General features: G+C 40.5%; 1 protein-coding gene across 4 annotated transcripts in view; it reads left to right on the top strand.

The window, feature by feature from the left end:
* ARHGAP10 (Rho GTPase activating protein 10) overlaps positions 1-19,819 on the top strand; it is a 245,553-nt gene that overhangs the window by 214,483 nt on the left and 11,251 nt on the right. For all 4 annotated transcript variants that reach the window (XM_074338460.1, XM_074338458.1, XM_074338459.1 and 1 more), the window contains one exon: positions 11,335-11,482. In XM_074338460.1, coding sequence (XP_074194561.1) covers positions 11,335-11,482 — 148 coding nt within the window. The remainder of the gene's footprint in view (positions 1-11,334; positions 11,483-19,819) is intronic.

The raw sequence follows: 19,819 nt of genomic DNA, 5'->3' as shown, positions 1-19,819 counted from the left end.
GATACTAATTAATATTCTGTATGTGAGGAGAATAGCGGAGCAGGAGGAGGACAGGTAAACACCTAGCTGGGAGTCCAGCAGCCCTCACTGCCTCAGCTGGGCTGGAGTTTGTGTTCTGAGCACCATGCCTTAAATTTTCTGAGCTGTCAGTGTGTCAGCCTTCTCTAAAAGTTTATGGAAGACGGTATCTGATTACTTTTTGGTTCCGAAGCATAACAGTACATGGTTGCTGTATTTTTTCTTTGTTTATGTAGGCAGAAATCTCAGTCTGTAAATAATGCCTCAGGACTGTGATTATGATAGAAAAGTGCTCTCTGCTTTATAGACTAAAGCAATTTGCTTTGACTTCTATTGACATTGCAACTGCACTGGTCTTACTCCTTTTCTAATTGAATTACTACTGACTTCCATTGACTTGCAAGTAAGAGGTGGTTGCTGGAGTTGTAACCTAGTGCTTATTAGCCACTGTCCAAACAGACTTTGAGTTTTATGTCAGGTGGTTATAGCACAGGTGATGCCCTCATCACCTTTTCCTAGCACACACTTTTGGCATATCTTAGCTGTCCAGTAGCTTTTTTGGACAAGCATTATGCTTTATTTTTTAAAAAATAAATTTTTGGACAGTAGAAAATCTGTATAATTGTATGGCAATTTCATTACATCTTTTCATGCCTTAATGTGACATTTTAATTTATAGTGCAGGAGTTGCCTTTTCTCTTACTCAGTTTTGTGTGTGTGTATGTGTTGGGGGATATAGTTTTGTTCCCGTGCTTTTGGGATTGGGGGTGAGAAGTTAATCCACGGAGAGTCACACTTTCCTTTCTTAGTCAAGATTCCAGCTAGAGAAATTACATTACCTGAGTGAATTATTCTCTTCTAGCCACTGACTGTCATAGATCTGCTTGTTAGTGTTAGCTTCCTTGTTTTTTTTTGATAAGGGCAAAATGGAAGGAGAGGAACTGGGACATCTTGCTCCCTACCCAGCATGACATTGCTTTCACTTGCAATGGAACTGAGAATTGGGGTAAGTGGGACTTGAGGAACCTTTCCTTCCACTTGGCGATTATAACCTGTCTCTCAGGGCACCTCCCACTGCTGAGAAACACAATTAGCTTTCTTTCCTTAATGGGCAGGTGGCAGGGTTAATTTGTTATTCCCCCTCCCCTTTTTTCCCTAATGTAAAACTTAGAATCTAGTCTATATTTTAACAGTAATCATTTACCACCTACTACTCTGTGGGCAGTAAAGAACTCCCTTTGAGTGGTAGGGTTGGATTCACTTTTCAAAGAAAGATAACCAATTACATTAGCAATTTTAAAAGTCCAATTTTAAAGTCAAACTTTGACTTCCTTAATCTATCTTTATTATTCTAATTGGTTTAAGAAAGGAAGTGTGGGTGTGTGTACTTTTCCAATTAAGGAAAACTAATGTGTAAGATAATATGTAAGTCTTCTGGCCTGTGTTTTGAGAAGGATGGTAATAGATACCTGGATTGAAAAATACATCACCTTTAATTTTCATCTTATTTTGAACCTTTTCTAAAGTTCTTACCTGTTTAATGCCACCGCTGATGGTGCCTCATAAAGCAAGTCACTGCCATTATTTGGCCATTTTAGTTCAAGTAAATTAGAATATGGAAGGATGGGAAGGGAGTGCTGGATTTTCTTTGGCTGCTCAGGTGTCAGCTGGGTTTTGGAGCTGACCATTCCTCTTCTCAGGCCTGCTGCCCACAGACTGCCCTGCTGTGTGCCAGTTGTTCTGTTTGTATACTGCAGCTTCTAGTCAGAGAAGGTCTTAGAATTCCAGGAGATTCTGGCCCTGTCAAGCATCAGAATAGGTTGTGAAGAAACAAGCCTGTTCACTCCTCTTCAACAACCAAGGAGTGGCCTCCATGGATAAAACAGTCTTAGACAATCCAACTAAGCAAGACGGGGGGTTCTGTGTTGTTTGGATGTGGCCATTTCCCGTTTTCTCAGTCTTGCAGTAAAGTTGGGTAACTGGCCACTCTGATGCTTGTAAGTCAATAATTATGGAAATGCTCATGCTAAGGACAAGATGCTTTATTTATACAGGTCCTTTCCATGTTTGTTTTTCAGCATTAGGTTTTACAATGTCAAGTTCAACAGCATATTGAGCTGAGGGGAGGGAAAACATACATGTTGGCTTATCCTAATTTACACTAGTCAGTACAGCATTAGAAACCAGTTTTGATGTGGTAAAATATAGCAACTCAGACTTTATTTTAGCAAAGTAGAAATTATGTCAGAATATATATGAAATGAGTTTGGGAGCCCTGTTCTGGATACTAAGCACTGTTCTCCATTTTAGTACACTTTATATGTCCTAGGTAACATTTGGAGGAAAGACCGCTATGGCTCGAAGGAGGTTTTATTGATGTTGTAATAGCTGCCACATGGAGGAAACTAGGGCAGCATGAACATTTGCTGCTTAGTTCAAAGGTTATATTTTGAATAGGCTTCTATCAGTTAGCAAAACAAACACATAAAACTCTGCTACTGCACCATTTTATAATCCCCTTAGTTTCAAGCTTCTTTCTATCAACTTCATTCCCAGAGCTTAGTCTGTCTGCTACTCTTTTACCCAGCGAATATGTATCTTTGAGGATATCTATTGTCTCTTCCCTACCTCCTGAGCCCTCTCCAGCTTCAGACTTTAAGCCTGAATTTTTGGTGCTCTTGCCTTCCTTGGGTGGAGCATCATGAGAGCAGACACACCAAGTGGGCAAAGAAGAAATTGGATTACTCTAAGCAAGACATGATAGGTTATTATGGGCAGCCCAATTTTAAAAGGTAGAAAATACAGAATGACTGTAGAATGAATCCAGGCACAAGGGGGTGGGGTAACGAGAACAGCTTTGTTCACCACTGCTGCTAAAAGAGTCCACCTAATTTTAGTTGACGCTACCCTCTAAAGCAAAATATATTATGTTTAGTTTTGAGATTTATTTCTCTGTACTTAGGGTGAGTTTTTAAATAAGTCAAATCACTCTTTCTCATCAATTGTCCACTGTGATTTGGGAGATGTTTTTCCCTAGAAAGTCTTACATACCAATAGATAATGAAATTAATAGTTAAGCATATTAGCTTTTAACTTTATGGAATAGTCTGTATGTATTAACTAGTATACAAGTAATCCCTGTTGAGTGACTACACTAAAATAACAGACATCAAATATATTTCTGCAAATTTTATTTTATTGAGAGTTCACCCTGACTGAGTTGAATTTCAGTATTTAAATAGTCATGATGACTCTTCACTGATAATCAATAATTAGGAAAATTATCTATTTAAATAAACATGGCATTAAAATGTTCTGACTTCTTGTTTTTCTTGTATTTTTCTTTGGTATTGTTTGCTCTTTTACAAATTTTGATATGAAATATTTTTATTGTCTTGTAAACTTATCTTAATTTCCATTGTGATTCTCTATTTAACCTCACTTAGTTTATCAGCATATTGAAATTGTAACATCTGCCTTTTGTTTATTACATTCTAAATATTTTTCAATTTTGGCCTGAGAATGTGTTCTCTGGTATGCATAATATTTATTTCTGGAATTTTTTAAGACTTTAGTCTTCCTTCATAAATATTCTATGTGTTTTTGAAAATAACATGTATCCTTTATTTATTACAAGGTGTGTGTGTATGTGTGTAATATAGATCAGCTTTGTATTATTGATTACAGAGCTCTTTTTTTTACTGCTATGCATGATAGCAGTATCTGAGAGGAGTGTGCTTAAATCTCCAATTACAATTGTTCAGTTTTCTGTTTTTCCTTATAGTTCTATTTTTTCCTTGGGGCTGTATCATTAGGTGCCTTTCTTGTTCGATCATCTTGTCCCTTTAACAGTATAAAATATCTCTGTCTCTCGTGCATTTTATTAAGATCATTATGTTTTGGTTCATACTTGCCTAGTATATCTATTTTTTATTTATTTAAAAAAATTTTTCAGCCTTTGTCTTTTTTTTAAGCGTGTTTCTTTTAGTAAACATATTGTTGGATTTAAAATATATATTTGGAGAGTCACTGTTTCTTAATTAGTGAGTTTAATCCATATATACATGGATTACTATATATATAGTAATTACCATTATGTTAGGATTTCTGTCATTTTATAATTTTTATTTACTGAATTTTGTTATATATTTTTTCTTTTCTACTTTCTCTTCAAAACAAATGTTCTTCTATTTCCAATGATACATATTCTGTTTTGCTTTTAAGGTTTCCCTTATTTGGGGTTGAGGACTTATAATCTCATTTATCGATTTTTTAAACTAAATTATTTATATTTCTCTCTCCACCCCAATAAGAAATAATTTAATGGACTCGCATCTCCCTCTGGGCTGTCTACCCCCGCCATGTTGATATTTTCCACAATTTTGGTTCTGGATCAATTTGGTTATGTTTTTACCTTTCCTTTTTAGAAGATAAAAACAGACATTATCAAATTTGTTGACAATATCTTATTCTTTGATTTAAATACTTGAAAAAAATTTTTAAGAGTTATCAATATAGTTCTTTGTGTGGAAACCTTGGACATTTTTATGTCTAATAATATTTTTGTTATGGGCTCATGTTTGGCAGTTTGAATATTTAATTCTATGCTCAAAATTCTTTAATACTGTAAAAATATTACTTCAGTGTTGTTCATACAGTGTTGCTGTTGAAAACACGGTGTCAATCTGGTTCCTTTTTGTATGATCTGCTCTTTCTATATAAATGTTTGTTTTTTGTATTTGACATTTTAAAATTTTGCAATAATGTGTCTTATGTATAGTATTTTCTTTATTCCCCTGTTCTGTGTCCTTTGGATTGAGGTCTTTGAAGTTTCTTTAATTTTGAGGAATTGGTCATTATGTCTTTAAATAGTTCTTCCTCTCATTTTATTTCTTCTTCTGGGACCTGGATATTGGCAATTTCACTTCTTTTGTACATATTATAAATCTCTGCATCTCTGATTTTTTTGTTGTTGGATTTACTGTCAGTTTTATTTGTGTTCTTAGAATTGTGATTTACAAGTCGATCATGAAAGAGGATTTTGTTATGTGTTCATGTGGTGAGTTGGAGCCTCTGTCTCTCCCTCTTTTTTCTACTCCCTTCTGGCTCCTGCCTCCAGCAGTTTCACCTAGGTGCTTTGATTCAGAACCAGGTCCTATGATTCCTGAACATAAATCTCACTCGGCAGATGGGAAGAGTGAGCATGTCAAATCCAGTTCCCTGGGAAAGGGGGGAATTTGGTCGTAGATTTTTGGTGTCCAGTTAGTGTCTCCCAAACCCTAGTTCCACGTGGAGAGCGTGTTTCAGCCCTGCTACCTGGTATATTGTAGGTATATTGTAGTAGGATGCCGCAGGATTTAAAGGACTGGCTTGTTCTGTTGGATTTCCTAGGTTCTGGAGACAGTAGACCTTCGTCTTCCCCTTGACCTCGGAAACAATGTTTCCTTTCTGTTTCACAGAGATGCCTAACAGTTTTTTAGTGCAGTTATATCTTTTTATTTTTAAAATGTCATTTTATCATGTTGTTCTTGTTGGGCATACATGGGAAGAGGACTAGCTTTTACTGTGTTGTTGTAAGTTTGTAAGTGCAATTAATTTGTTCTCAGTAAATCTTTCTTTCATTTTAGTGATTAACTGTTTGATATTTAGAGGCATCTATGATTATCCTGACCTGACAGGAAGTATTTGTGTGCCAATGGAACTGCAGGAGTTGTCTGCTGGTGAATTCCAGTTAACCAAATACGTAACTGTGAAGTTTGTTAGAATTACGTTCAGCTAATAAATTATATCTTTCCCTCCTTCCTTCCCTCCCTCTCGCTGTTTTCTTTCCTCTTCTTTTTCCTTCTTCCTTCTGTTAATACATACGCCAGGGTGTTTAAGAGAGGGAAACATGGGATAGCTTTGCTTCTGTGGAGATAATCCGTTTCTGATAAATAACAGAAACCTTCTATGGTTTCATACCATAGCCACACATTTTATGCAAAGTGAAAAGCAGCTGGTAAGGGATTCAAAGGGAACTATCTCTGACTTCTTAACTGTTAGAAAATATGAGAGGAAGACAACAAAGAAATGAATGAAATGGAGGGAAAACTCAAAGCCTTATGCCCTCCAACACTGCAAAACCACTTCTATTTAAGTGAAATGACCAGAAGATGGATGGAGAGTATGTATACCTTACTGTTATTCGAAGAAGAAAGGTCAATTAACTAGATGAACATCCTCTAAATTGTTAGATGTGACAGAATTATCAAGTTCTTATTCCCTCTTCTTGCTCTAATTTTCTGCCAGTCTTTGAGGATTGTTTTAGTCTAGCCTGAAAATCAATAAAACACCTGTTCATGTGCTCAGGGTCATAAAGAAATCAGACTAAATAGTGTAATCCAGTAGCTGTCATGAAAGGCATGTCCTCTTGAGTGCATTTTTGTCCAGTTTTTATGAGAATCTATGTCTGTGGGGGAATCGTAAATATTTGTGAAATAACACTTCTCTGTATTTAAAATAACAGCAGCAATAACCAGCCCACGCTGCTTTGAGTAGAAGCCTGCTCCTTACGTCTGAGGTTCCTCCAAAGTTCTCTTACATTTCTGTATTTTCTCTTTTCTTCTCTCCATGCAATGCCATGACTTCAGCTCTGTCTATATGACTCTCAGATCAATGAAACTGTCTCAGACCTCTCTCCTGAGCTCTGTGGTTGTATAACCAACTCTCCTCTAGATATTTTTCACCTGGATTTTTTATTGACGCCTCAAGCCCAAGATGTTTACAACTGGTGTTAATGTCTCCCATACCCAATATACTCCTTGTTTTTATTTTTTATTTGCTCTTCCAACTACTTGGTCCACCATTCACCCAGTTACGTAAGCCAAGAACTTGAAGGTCATCTTAGGTTCCCCTTTCCCCCTTCATCTTCATTCATAGACTTCTAATGACTGTAGTATCTGAATACCTTTGAATCTATTCTCTTGATCGTATCACTTTCCTGCTTAATTCCTGTAATGACTTCCCAGTGCCTACAAAATAAACTCAGATACCTACTTTTTGCCTTTGACCCTGTTCTCCAGCCAGATCCAATAACCTGGGGCTCTGAGACCTGCCATATTTTTTCTTCTATGCTTTTAGTTTTGATCTTTTCTCTCCACGGGGCCTTTGCTTGAAAGTCTGGCAATAATGTCTTCCTCTTCCTGTTGCCTGACTCTCCTGTCTTTCTCCCCCACCACTGGCATGTTTGGGAATTCCTTTCTCTGGGTCTCGAAGCTCCTTGGTACAAACATATTACAGTATGTGCCCACTTCTGCTGTGTTTGTCTTTTATCTGACTCTTCTACACTATGTGGGAAGCACCTTCGGCTTAGGGACTGATTCTTCACCTTTATAATTCAGCATCCGTGACGTGCCTTGTATATAAGTACCAGCTCAGTTAATGTTGTTTCTTGAATAAAGAGAGTTAGAAATGTATGTGGCTTGAAAGGGGAGAGGATGCTAATTGGAAGCTGTGTACAGATTGTGTAGAAATACTTTGAGGTTTGCAGATTGTTTCTGTTCTGAATGCCCAGAAGCACTGGCTTTCCATGTTCGTGATATTTTGTGTGGCAGCGAGTGCACAGTCGGTGTTTCCTGAAGACTCCTGCTTTGCCTGGCACTGCAACGTGTTCTTTAAGGATTACCAAGACTGACACATGATCTCTACCCTCAAAAAATGTGGAATGGAAATGGCGACCTAAAACCAGGTCACGAAACCACTCGATGACAGTGAAATGCAAACTGGATTTTTGCTTATAGTTGTGCGAAAGGAGAGAAGAAGCAGTAAAAAGGTGGTTGGCCAGTGCTTCGTAGCGAAGGTGGGAATTAGGCTGGATGTTGTGGGGAAGTCGTTTGCTCTTCTAGAGGGTGGTAGTTCTGTTTCTCAGGAGTTTCTTGTCTTGAAGTCCTTCAGCACCGTTTTTGTTCGCTTAACCTGGAACAACCTCGTTCCTCACAGGTGATTTGCCTGAGATGCCTGTTAAAGGGTTACACCTAAGAAGAAGTTGTGTGACCCTCAAGAGAAATGGAAGGTGAAAAACGAGGAGGGTATCCGACCTTCATTCTCACATACGAATTCAAATCTTCATTGCACACATCACTGAGCATAGAGTTATTTATAGTGGTATTATTTTCATACTAGTTAAAAAGTAGTAATTTGATTTTGGCAAACTAAAGCTTCAGAAATGGTTACAAGTACTTAATGGTTCTGTGCTTGGTGTTTGTGTTCCTTTGAATTCAGTGATTCTGAAGTAGATAAGCTCATTCCTGAATAGTGAAGGAGAAAGGAATTTTGTGCACACGGAAGGCAGGGTGAGGTATCGCTTCGTTTGATCAGTTTGTGTAAACATATTCCTTTCTGCCAATATTCTTTTCACTTGAGGGTTTAGATTGCCACTGTTTGACAGGAAGGAAGACAGAAATGTTCCTAATAGAATGATTTAATATGTTAAATGGCGATTTGTGCTGTGTCAGTCGGCTTGGGGAAAGGATTCCAGGCAGCGTGATGAGCTAGTGTATCTTGTAAAAACCTTTCAGCCTCTCTTGAAAGTAGCCTTAGACCCGTGCTCTCCAGTTCCCCAAACTTGCCTCCCATTGACAGGTTTCTCCGTGTGGGAGTGAATCAGGCAGTAAGGTCCAGGACTCTGACAGGCTGCTTTTGCGGTGTCCTGCTCTGCCCTGCAGCCAGGGAACGGGGCCCAGAGAACTGAGGGCCAGGAGCCAGCCTCCTGAAGCCAGGAAGCTGCTTGTGTCTGACTCACTGTCGAGGTTATCCCGTCAGCTTCAGAATTGGTCATACTCTGCTGCTTCTAGCCAAGCCCCGAATGGGCAGCTGCTGTGCACGTAATGCACAGGAATTTAGTTTAGACCCTGTGCTGGGCTTACATTGGAGACTCTCTTAACTTTGAAGGGAGTCGTTGCTCGTGATGAATGAGGGGTACAGGGGAAGGGCCTGGGAAAACTGGAGTTCCAGTCCCTTGTTCTTAGCCTCATTTGCAAAAAAGAACTGGATGGGTTTGAGCCATCCAGGTGTGTAAGGGAAGCAGTAGCCTTTGTTTCCAAGTGGGCGAAATATCCCAATATCCCAGAATGAAAATAAATCAAAAGGAAATCATAGTGGTCCATCGTTGGGTTTCAGTTCGTTTGTCTGAAAATTGGCCCTTCCATTTGGGGCTGAATTATTCCAATTTGCTAACCACTTTTGGAGTGACGTGTTGCAAAAAAAGTGACTTCCCTGAAAGAGGAATCATACAGTATTCTCGACTGTATACTTATGAGTGGGGACAGAGCAGGGTTTTATGGGAGATTTAGGCCAAGGTGAAGAAGACCTGCCCATAGAGATTGTGTTTATCTCTTGTGCCACCATAGCTTCCACCCTTCCTGACAGCACACTTATGAAAAGAAAAGGCTCAGAAAACTCTTCCTTACCAGAATCCTCTGCACAGGATCATCTATGTATCCCCCTGTTAATTCCCCGGAAAGAATTCCTTCTTTCCGCCATCACCACCATGCTAAGTCCCACTTCTCTGAATTCAGCTTTTCTAGATCCCCATTTCTAAGATTTTAGCCTTAGTTGTAACGTGGGTCAGAGTTAAATAAGAATTATTTCATGTGGTCAATTTTCAGAATTCACGTCTTGGGGTCTAGCTTAACCAGAGCCCAGAATTTCTCTTGTGCTTTATTATTAATGTAAGTAGAACTGAAATCCGTTTAAGATGGTTTTTCTGCGATCAAGTTCCTTGCTGATTATGGCATTTGTGCATACTCAGTTTCCAGGACCCAGGACTGAAGAAAAATGTAAGTTTAGTCAGCCAGAAGCTAGCTGTGTTTTGGGGTGTAGATCCCTTCCTCCCCCCACCCCCTGTTGTATATCACCTGCTTCCATGTAGCAGTTTGTTGACCAACTATTATCACCCATCACCTATAAAATCAAGGCCAAGTCCGTGCCTTCTGCAAGGCGCTTCGGCACAGCTAATGTTTAATGGGGAGTCAGTCTGGCTGAGGGCTCCCAGCTCTGATGGGTACTGTTTAGGTAACTGGGATACTGTAATGGCAAGAAGGCCATTTGCCAGAGGGTAAGGGGGGTGGGGGTGGGGGGTGGGAGATGAGGGTAAGGGGGATCGAATATATGGTGATGGAAGGAGAACTGACTCTGGGTGATGAACACACAATGGGATTTATAGATGATGTAATACAGAATTGTACACCTGAAATCTATGTAATTTTACTAACAATTGTCACCCCAATAAATTTAATAAAATAAAATTAAAAAAAAAAAAAAAGGCCATTTGAGGGAAACAGCTCTTCTTGGTGGCTCTCTTTTCCATTTTCTGCATTTCTATCCAAGCCCATAATGTACACAAATGATACTAAATGCTTGTCACAAAGTCACCCCCAGTAAAATTTAATTTAAAGAAAAATGGCCCCCTGTGAATGAATCATGCAGTCCATGTAAGAAATGCCTTTTAGTTTTGGTTTAAAGTCATCCTCTGGAGTCACTGCAGGGGCCTGGTTCTTAATACCATGTTTCCCCTAAAATAAGACCTAGCCTGACAATTAGCTCTAATGCGCCTTTTGGAGCAAAAATTAATATAAAATCCTGTCTTATATTATAGTAAAATAAGACCCGGTCTTATAGTATTAATTTTTGCTCCAAAAGACGCATCAGAGCTGATGGTCCGGCCAGGTCTTATTTTTGGGGCAACACCGTATAACATGCTGCCTAATGTTCACAGAGAAATAGAAGTTTCTGTCTGTCCAGGATTTTAATAAATTAGGCTATTAAATCGTAATCCAGCTCAGAAGACTAGGTCCCTTTAGAGTTGTTTAATTTATTAAGCACTAAGTGGTGACTGCCAGTGGCTTAAAGAAGCATCAGGTGACAAGAAACGGGGAGGTTGGACCCTGCGGGGCTGGTGCACTGCTCTGAATTGTTCTTGAGGTTGTCATCATGATTTACATCAGTGATCCTCACAGATTAGGAAGTCACTGTGGCCCCATTAAGGCTTTCATCTTCCATTTGATCTGATTTTGATGATTGTATTTTCTCATGGGGAAAACAGTCCTCAGTGTGTATCACCTATGATATATTTTAAGTATCTTTGATTAAAACAAAACAAAAAAACACAACAAAATCTTTAAAGACAGGACACTCAGATACTCTCAGGCTGAATTGTAAATGTAATTTAGGATTTAATTTGATTGACTAATCAAGTAATACTGTATAATTATTGGTGGAGTTATTTTTCTCTCCTCTGAGTATTTGTTTGAAAGTTGACACCTTCTTTTCCCTCCATAGGCGACAGTCCTCACCCTGCTAAGGAGGACACCCCTACCAGCAGTCTCGACTCACTTTCCTCCCCGTCTCCCACGACCGCAACTGTCCATGGGCCTCCTGGAACAGACAAAAACCACCTTCTCGCAGATGGGGACTGGGGATCCACTGCGTAAGTCACTGAGCTTCTGTCTGGTGTTGAGGGAAGGAAGGCCGTGCCCTTCATTTTGAAGTTTACATGGCCAGTGGGTACTGGTGCCATTGCAGCTGAGGAACTTTGTTCTCTAATCCGTGGGGCTGTCCAAGGGCGAAGGGCCCATAGAAAAGGCCTTTCCTGAGCAGCTTTTGTGTGTTCCCTGTATGGAAAGGGTGGGTGAGTGCTAATTCAAATCTGTTTTAAGTTCAATCCGTGGCAGTTTGGGGTTGCACAAAGGAAATGTGTTATTGTCCTACTCAGGATGTTTTCTCCCCAGTTAAGCAAACTTTCAGTGACAAGAGAATGCGTGCATTGTGATCAATAAACTGCCGAAACTATCTGTAGAATGGTCTTCCAGTTGGATAGATGTTTGAGGGCTTTATGTTAGCATTTGCTCTGTCTACTCCATAGCGCCCTGTATAGTTGACAACTGATGGCTAAAATATCCGATTTTATGTTCGCAGTTTGTTTTAGTGCCAGGCATGTGGAGATCAGCTCAGGTACCTTAGGACAAACAATACCAATACAGACAAAACACCGTGGACCTGATTTGACTACATGAGGGATTGTCTTTCAGTGTTAACCCAGGATGTGGAGTAAATGCTGGTTGGTGGTGGTTTGGGACATTGGGAAAACATCACATTGCAAACAAATGCTCAGAGAAGAAAAAAAGCGCTCCACGAATAATTACGTGACATCACTTGATTAGTCAATCAAGTTACATCCATAAATACATGTATAATTCATCCTAAGAATATTTAGGTGGCCTGTCTTTAAAGCTAAAAAACAAAAGAAAATAAAACACCCAGTTTTTAAAAAAATCAAAGTTGCTTAAAATAAATCATAGATAATAATGATGTCATGCGACCCTAGCTGGGCATTCTTGGGACATTAAATGGAATTGGAAAGTGTTCCTCACATTACTTCGCTTTTTATAGCTACTGCTGGATTCACATGAAATCATTATGAACTTATTAAGTATTAAAAGAGGCTGGGAGAAATTTGGTATGCTAAAATGTTGGGGTGATCTGAAGACTTTGAAAATATAATCAAAGTGAAACTCAAAAGTAGGGAATCACATTCTCCAGATGAGATTCCCCCCCAAGATTTTCATATATGTATATTTATATGCTGAAGATTGATTGTTTTGGATTTAAATTACATACTACTCAAACGTGCTTGTCATTTTTGCTGTTCTTTTTCCAGAATGAATATACTCTTCACTTTAATACTCTAAGCAACCATTCTAGGGTACATAGGGACCTAGAATCTGTAATCCTGGCACTCCTGGCTGGAATTTGGTGTGTGTGTGTGAGTGAGTGTGTATGAGTGAAAGCAAAAACCAGATATCCAATGATTTCTTTCAATAAGTGTTTATCGCAGTCAGTGGAGAACAGTTTAGTTAGTCATCCTCCTTCCATAGTAATTCTGTAGAAAAGTGACATTATGAACCACAATATAGCCAATGCTCAATTCACAGCACGTCCATGCCTAAAACATGAAGAGCTTGATATTTTTGGTCATAAATCAAACGAGGAGTGAATTCCCCAGCTTGCTATTCATACACATTTTAAAATGTCATGGAAAGCACTCCAACATTGAGAGGCCAAGAAGGGGGCGGGGGGAATAAGTAGTTTTGAAACAAGTCTGGAAATGAAGAACTTGATTTTTTTCTGTGCATTAGATAAAATAGATCCATATTTCTCTTAACTATGTAGAATGTTTCTTGTGTATCTCTTAAAGGCTTTACTTACAAGCATGTTTCAGCCCAGATTTACCACTAAGTCAGGGGTGCCTCTCGAACTGGAAAACACATTAGAGTTACCCGTAGACCTTGTTAAACCCACACTGCTGGGCCCCACCCCAGAGTGACTGTTGGGTTTGAGGGGAGCCTGAAAATGTGCATTTCTAACCTAATCCTGGGCGATGGTTGGCTAACCCTGAACAGACACTTGTCCTTCCAAACCTCTATGGTTCTAGGCATGTGTTGATTATAAACAGCTTTTCTGAGGAGTGTAACTAGGATAAGTAATATCTCGTTCTACTTTTTTCTTTTTAAATTCTCATAGGAGGATGTGTTGTATTCAAGTAGCCCTTGTGTGCCACCTGCAGATTTTGGTCCTTTCCACCTGAAATGTCCCCCCTCCTTTTTGACTCAAGACCAATCTAACCTATCTTCAGGGTCTAATTTTGTTTTCACCTTCAGGAAGCTTTCTTGAGTACTCTAGTCTCCAGGAAGATTCTAAATACTACCTTTCTCTGTCTATACCCAATACTTGAGGACAATATTACCTTCCAGTATTAGTTAATATTTACCACTTAGTGTTATTTGGGTGGTGTATGTGTATCTATATGCCTATACCATTGTCAGCATGGCTGGGTTCTGGCGAGAACCCACTTCAGCTGGTAGACTGCTGGCTTTATGACTCTTATAAGGACACTGATCCCATTCACGAAGACCCCACTCATGATCTCACCTAACTCTCATTACCCCCGAAAGGCCCCAGCTCCTCATGCCCTCATTACATGGGAGGGGGTAGGGTTTCAACTTAGAAATTTTTTGGGGACACAAACATTCATTCCATAACACTATCTAATCTTTCCTTCCTGCCAAGGTTGATTGTATCATTCCTGAGGCTAGGAATTGGGTTTTATACTGTTTGAACTTTTTAGTGATATTGACATAGTTATTAATAAATATTTCCCTTTTTAATTATTATGTATTTATAAAATACTTTCCTTTTGGAAATCTCATTTCTTTCTGTACATCATTGAATGCCTCTTAGACAACTCTGTTTGGTTTCTGATCCATTTTCTTTCTAAACATTAAACACTCTTCCTTCAGGAAGTCCACAGAATTAACCTCCCCATTTTCTCTTTGTAGCATTTTTCTTTGTTTCCTTAGCATCTGTAAATTTACTTTTCGTGGTGTGTGTAGTCTGTGTAATTTTTAATCCATTATCCCTGAGTACCAGCTGTGCCGTACAGACTATAGAAGGACCTGAGTACATGTGGATTAAGACCCCTTTGAATACAACCAAAGTTACTATGGGTCATTAGAACTCTACCCAGGGCTTTAAAAAGGAAGCAGTGCCTAGGCTGGTTGGTTTTAATCTAGGGTTGTGACTCTCCATTCCAAAACTTACACTTGCCTTATCTTAGGTCCTGAGAAATGGATTCCAAATGTATGTTGATCACGTGGGACACTCAGTAGCTCTGTTGTACAGAACTGCCATGACCCCACCTACTGGAAAGCAGATTTGCAGAGGAAAACTTATAGAAGCTGAGATTCTGACATAGGCAGTGTGTCAATACAGCTGTAGCCTCTGACAGGTAGAATACAATACAGCAAAATTGGATTTCTTGGGTTTCTGCTGATGTTTATGACTTGTGGGTATTATTCATTGTGGTCAATCAATCTGGCGCTATTACTTACCTGTACACTCAGTAAGGTGAGAGGTGACTGCAGTGCCAGTGGAGAATTGCTAGCTCAGTCTCCTTGGAGGACATTACATCATAGGTCACGGTATTTCAAATGTTCCAAAGTCATTTTTCCCCCCAATAAAATAGTTTTCTCTAAACAGGTTTTCTTCACTTGTAAGTGATGGAGCAGGTCCTTGACAAGTAATCCTGTTAAGTTCCCTGCCACAAAAGAAAATTTCTTTTAAGAAATATCAGGCATTGCTGTCTGCTGCTTCTACAGATTTCAAATGAAAAGGAACACCTCCTTTTCTGCCAGTACATTCCCACATTCAAGATGGCGGCATCTTAGAAAACAGCTCTTTGCAGATGGGAATATTGGTACCCCAAGATGCAACTCACTCCGCAGGCTAGGAAAGCAGTACATCCTTCTCTCCTACCTGCTGAGAGGCTTGGCTTAGTTAATCCCAGATGTTCAGGTATTCCTAACACACATGTTCCTGGTGCTGCCCTGCGCCACTGTTCTGTGGAGGGATTCCTACCTATCCAGACCTGAAGCTGGTTGCTTAAAAATCATTAGACAGTAGACTGCTATTCCCATGTACAGCTGTGTGCCTGCCATCCACAGACTGTGTGTGCACTCACTGGTAACCATATTTGTTCTTGTCAACGCAATAAATAAATTGCTTCCTTTAAATTGGGCAAACCTATAGAGATTTTCCATAGACACCTACTTGGCGTTTCAAGTTAGTTGACGGTTGCTTTCATGACTGCGTTTCAGAAAAGCCGATTAATTTTGCTGGGAGTTATCAAGGTACCCCTTAAACTTAATTAGTATACCACAACAAGCCATGAATGATTTGTCTAAAACTCAGAAAAATAATCATTTCAGATAATCTTCTAACAAATTTCTATGAAAGTTGGCTCATACCTAGAAATTATAAGGTAGAAGTCAGAGGCAAACTTTGTGTTCACCGTTTCCTGATCTGTTTCTTTCCTTTTCCCCTCGCCTCTGTCCCTTCAGGGAGGGTGTCCTCAACCCCACCCCACCCCGCTTCACCTTGTTCGGTCAGGGGTGATCAGTTCACCCTAGAATTTGGTATCTTCTATTTTTACATGTTTTCTTATGATTATTGTTTCGAAAGGAAATGGGGAATTTATCTTTTAAAATTTGTTTTTTTCCCCCACTTCTACTTTATTGCTAACTTGACTTAAAATGAACACGTAATTGCTTTTATAACACGGGGAGGAAAGCTATGCAGATTTAAAAAGAGATTAGAAGAAAGTGATACTTAACCCAAAGGAACGTCTTGCCCGTCCTAGGAATTTCCAGCATGTTTCCTGGTTAGTAGGGACATCATATCCTAACAAGGTTAGATCTTTGCTCTGCTCACCTGCAGATTGGTCTTAGTTACAGACCATGGCTGGTAACACTGACCGAGATCTCTAGTAGAGTTAACGCCTTCATTTGGAGGAATGTACTCTCTGGGGCTGGGTTCTGTGAAGACAGATTTGGAAGCCAGTCCCCTCTCCCATTCCTAAGTGAGCACCAAAGTCCCTGGGTGGGTTCAGGAGGATTGAGGTCTAAGATAGCTCTAGTGTAAGGAAGAACAGGGCCAAATGAGTAGGAGGAACAAGTCACCTTGCTGTGAGCCCGCCGCTATCTTGTGAATTCTGCTCAGAAGTTATCTCCCTTCTGGACTTCCTTTTGGGTGTTGGGGACATACAGGGGGCAGAAGCCTTTGCTTCAGCGGTAGCTGGTGGTTAGAGACTACAGAAAAGGTTTGCTTTGATAGTTACCCTCTTGCATTTCTCAAGATCAAAGACCATGGAGCATTAATTATTTGGGGAGACCAGATTTTGTTTTTAGCTGCTTTATAAATGATATTTCACCTTAATCTTCACATGAACCCGGTGGGGTAGATACATCTTTATTTTTAAAGAGGGGGAAACCAAGGCACAAAGAGGGTAGGAAAGTTGCCCCGAGCTGCCCGACTAGTAAAGGACTAGTGGAGTTTGAGTTGTCTGTCCCAGTGATCACGGTCCCCTTAGACTTGTTTTACTGTAAGGATGGAAATTGTCTGGTTGCATATGGGAACATTGTTCGAATTATAGGTTTCTCCCAAATCTGAGACCCAGTGTGATATAACCGTCCGCTGGCCGTTGCCCTTGTTTTGCAGATGGTGTACTGAATTAAGTCATGTGACTGTGGTTCAGAATTGTCTCTGGGGAATAAACACTTGAATCTGGTTGCTGCACATTCATCATCTAACACCTTTGGCTGAGATTTGGGGTAGAGGGTGTCCTCCCCTGAAACAGAGCTGAAGGACTTGGAAATTTGATGTTTTGCAAACAGAGCGGCGTCCCTAATGTCTCTGAGCGGTGTGATGCCCGGTCATCTCCCTTCAGCTTCACTACAGGTCTTGAAGCTAATCACTGGTCACATGCTTGGCCGTCGACCCTCACTGTCTGTGTACAGTCACTTCTTTGGGGTGCGACTTTTGTCCTGTGTGTTGCCTTGAATCTTCTCTCCAATCTGTGGAGAAATGATGCCCTACCCACGGCCTGGCATGCTCACGTCTGCCCATGCACATCCCTGTGTCTTGCCAGGGTATTTTTATTGTGTACTTGGCACTTGCGTGTGGCCTAATTCACGTCTTCCTCTGCTGTGCTGTAACTACAGGGTCTGATATTTGGAGGTTTTCTTTTCAAGCCAGAATGTCGATTCGTCATGTAACTTTAAAGCCCCATAATGAAAAGTCGACTTTCCAAAATAAAGAGACACATCTGAATGTTGCAGGAGATTTTCTGCTTAAGACTAAAAAAAAAAAGAAAAAAATTCTCATTAGTCGTCTTCTGTTTTTTAGTTTCATTGGTTTTTTTGTTGTTGCAATTTGTCACTTGCTATGCAAGGATTGGCTGGCTGTGTCTCAATATTGAAATGCTGGCAGGGCCCTCGTGAGCTCTCTGTAAGCTGGAAGATAGTCTAGACTGGAAAAGCAGTGATTTTAGAGTCAGACACGCCTGGCTTTGCAGCCTCGTTCTGCATCTTAAAACTTTGTAGGCTTTCTATAAATTATTTAAGCAAACCATGGCTTAGCAAGATTATCAGTAAAAGGGGAATAACAGCATCCGCCCCTCTGGATTGTTGTGAGGTTTCAAGGAACCACACATTGTAAAACCCCATCCCTGCCCTCCTGGGAGCTCTGGGCAGTTCCCTGCTTGGATTTCCCTCCCCTCTGAGAACCTAACTTGATACTCTTAGTTTAACTTACCCCGACTTCCTGGTTTGTCCATTATATAATCTCATTAAATAGCTCAGGGAAATAACCTCCCTAGTCTTGAAGCAGCCTTAGGTGTTGACCTGAAGTTGGGTTGTTTGCAGCAGTTACTGTAGTTATTCCAGGAGGACCCTCAGTTTAGAGGTCCTCTCCTAGCCTCTCTGGGTCAGCACCTCCTTTGTAGAAGCCCCTGAGAATATGGCCCTTGGATATTATGTGTCCAAGGCCTGGGGTTCCCACGGGAACCCTGCCAACCCTATAAATTATTCTGAGCAGCATGAGTGACTCACCTATCACATCAGGTAACCCATCCAACAGCTTGGTAAGAAACCAGAGGATTTTTCTTAGCAGACTGATGTTGTACCCCTTTCGACCTGTACAAGGTAGCCCTTGTCTTATGTTCAGCCCTCACGTTGGGTGGCAGCTATTTTCCACATGAGAACTGGGCTGGTAGAAACATTCCCGTCAGTTAACCCTGCAGGACCACAGCGCTGAGACCTCTAAAGCCCCATAGTTTTCTGAAATGAAGCTATAGTTCCATTTCGGTTTCACTAGCAAGCTCAAGTTCAGCCCTCTTACCTGACTCCACAGTGGCCATCTGGAAGGAAGATAAATGGAATTCTGGGGAACACTGAGTAAAAGATTGGTCAGAGATGTGATTCTAAGATAGTTCTTTTAGAGCCAAACCCAAGAAAATGATCACCCTATAAGTGACCTTTGTGAGCTGTAAACTGACTAGATGGTGGAGTCCTTTTTCGCTAAGGAGGGAAGCCAGCAGGAACCTGAGAGTACCCCGCAGGGTGAGGGCTGAGTGTTAGGTGTGGCCGTGGCCTCCTTCGAAAGGCTCTGTCTGTGTCTGACTCATTTCCTGCAGTGCCCTTCCATCTCTTCCTGCCCACCTGCCTTCTACAAAAGACATTTTTTTCCTCAAGGGTGAGCAACTTACTGCTTTTATATGCTAGCTCGATGCATTGGCTGTCTCCCTCCTGCATGGGAGGTGATTGTGAGCAGTGATTGAAGAGAGCTTCTGCTGCAGGAAGGCCTTGGGTATTTGCAGGTTGGCTTCCGGCACACAGAGGAGTCCATGCCACAAAACTGGTGAAGATGGAGTGTGTGTGTGGGGGCAGGGGACAGGGAGTTCTCAAGCCCAGGGGCATTTGCCATCATCATCCTCTTCATCTCTCCCCACTCTCCATTACCAATGGATTCCCTTGTAGGGATAGCAAATGGTGGCTCACTGCCAGCTGTTTTTATAAATAAAGTTTTATTGGAACACGGCCACCCAGTTATTTGCATTTTGTCAATGGCTGCTTTTTCAATGCAATGATTGCAGACTTGAGTAGTCATGAGACTCACCGTATGGCCTGCAGACCCTAAAGTATTTACTGTCTGGCCCTCGGCAGAAATTTCTGCTGACCCCGATCTAATCTATAAACAAAACTAACCTATTTGAAAGAGCCCATGTTTCTTAAAAGTCAGTTTCAAGAAGTATGGTTAATTGCCATTTTTCAGATGGGCAGTGCAGGTAATTTTTAAAAGTAACCCTCATGAATTTTTTCCTATCATTGAACCAATCAAAAGTGTCTCTTATGCTTTTTGAATGCCTTTGAGC

Source organism: Rhinolophus sinicus, linkage group LG07 (genome assembly GCF_036562045.2).
Source record: "Rhinolophus sinicus isolate RSC01 linkage group LG07, ASM3656204v1, whole genome shotgun sequence".
In the NCBI taxonomy this organism is placed as follows: domain Eukaryota; kingdom Metazoa; phylum Chordata; class Mammalia; order Chiroptera; family Rhinolophidae; genus Rhinolophus; species Rhinolophus sinicus.
Note: the sequence above shows the minus strand (reverse complement) of the source record. Positions and strands in the feature narration are given on the sequence as shown.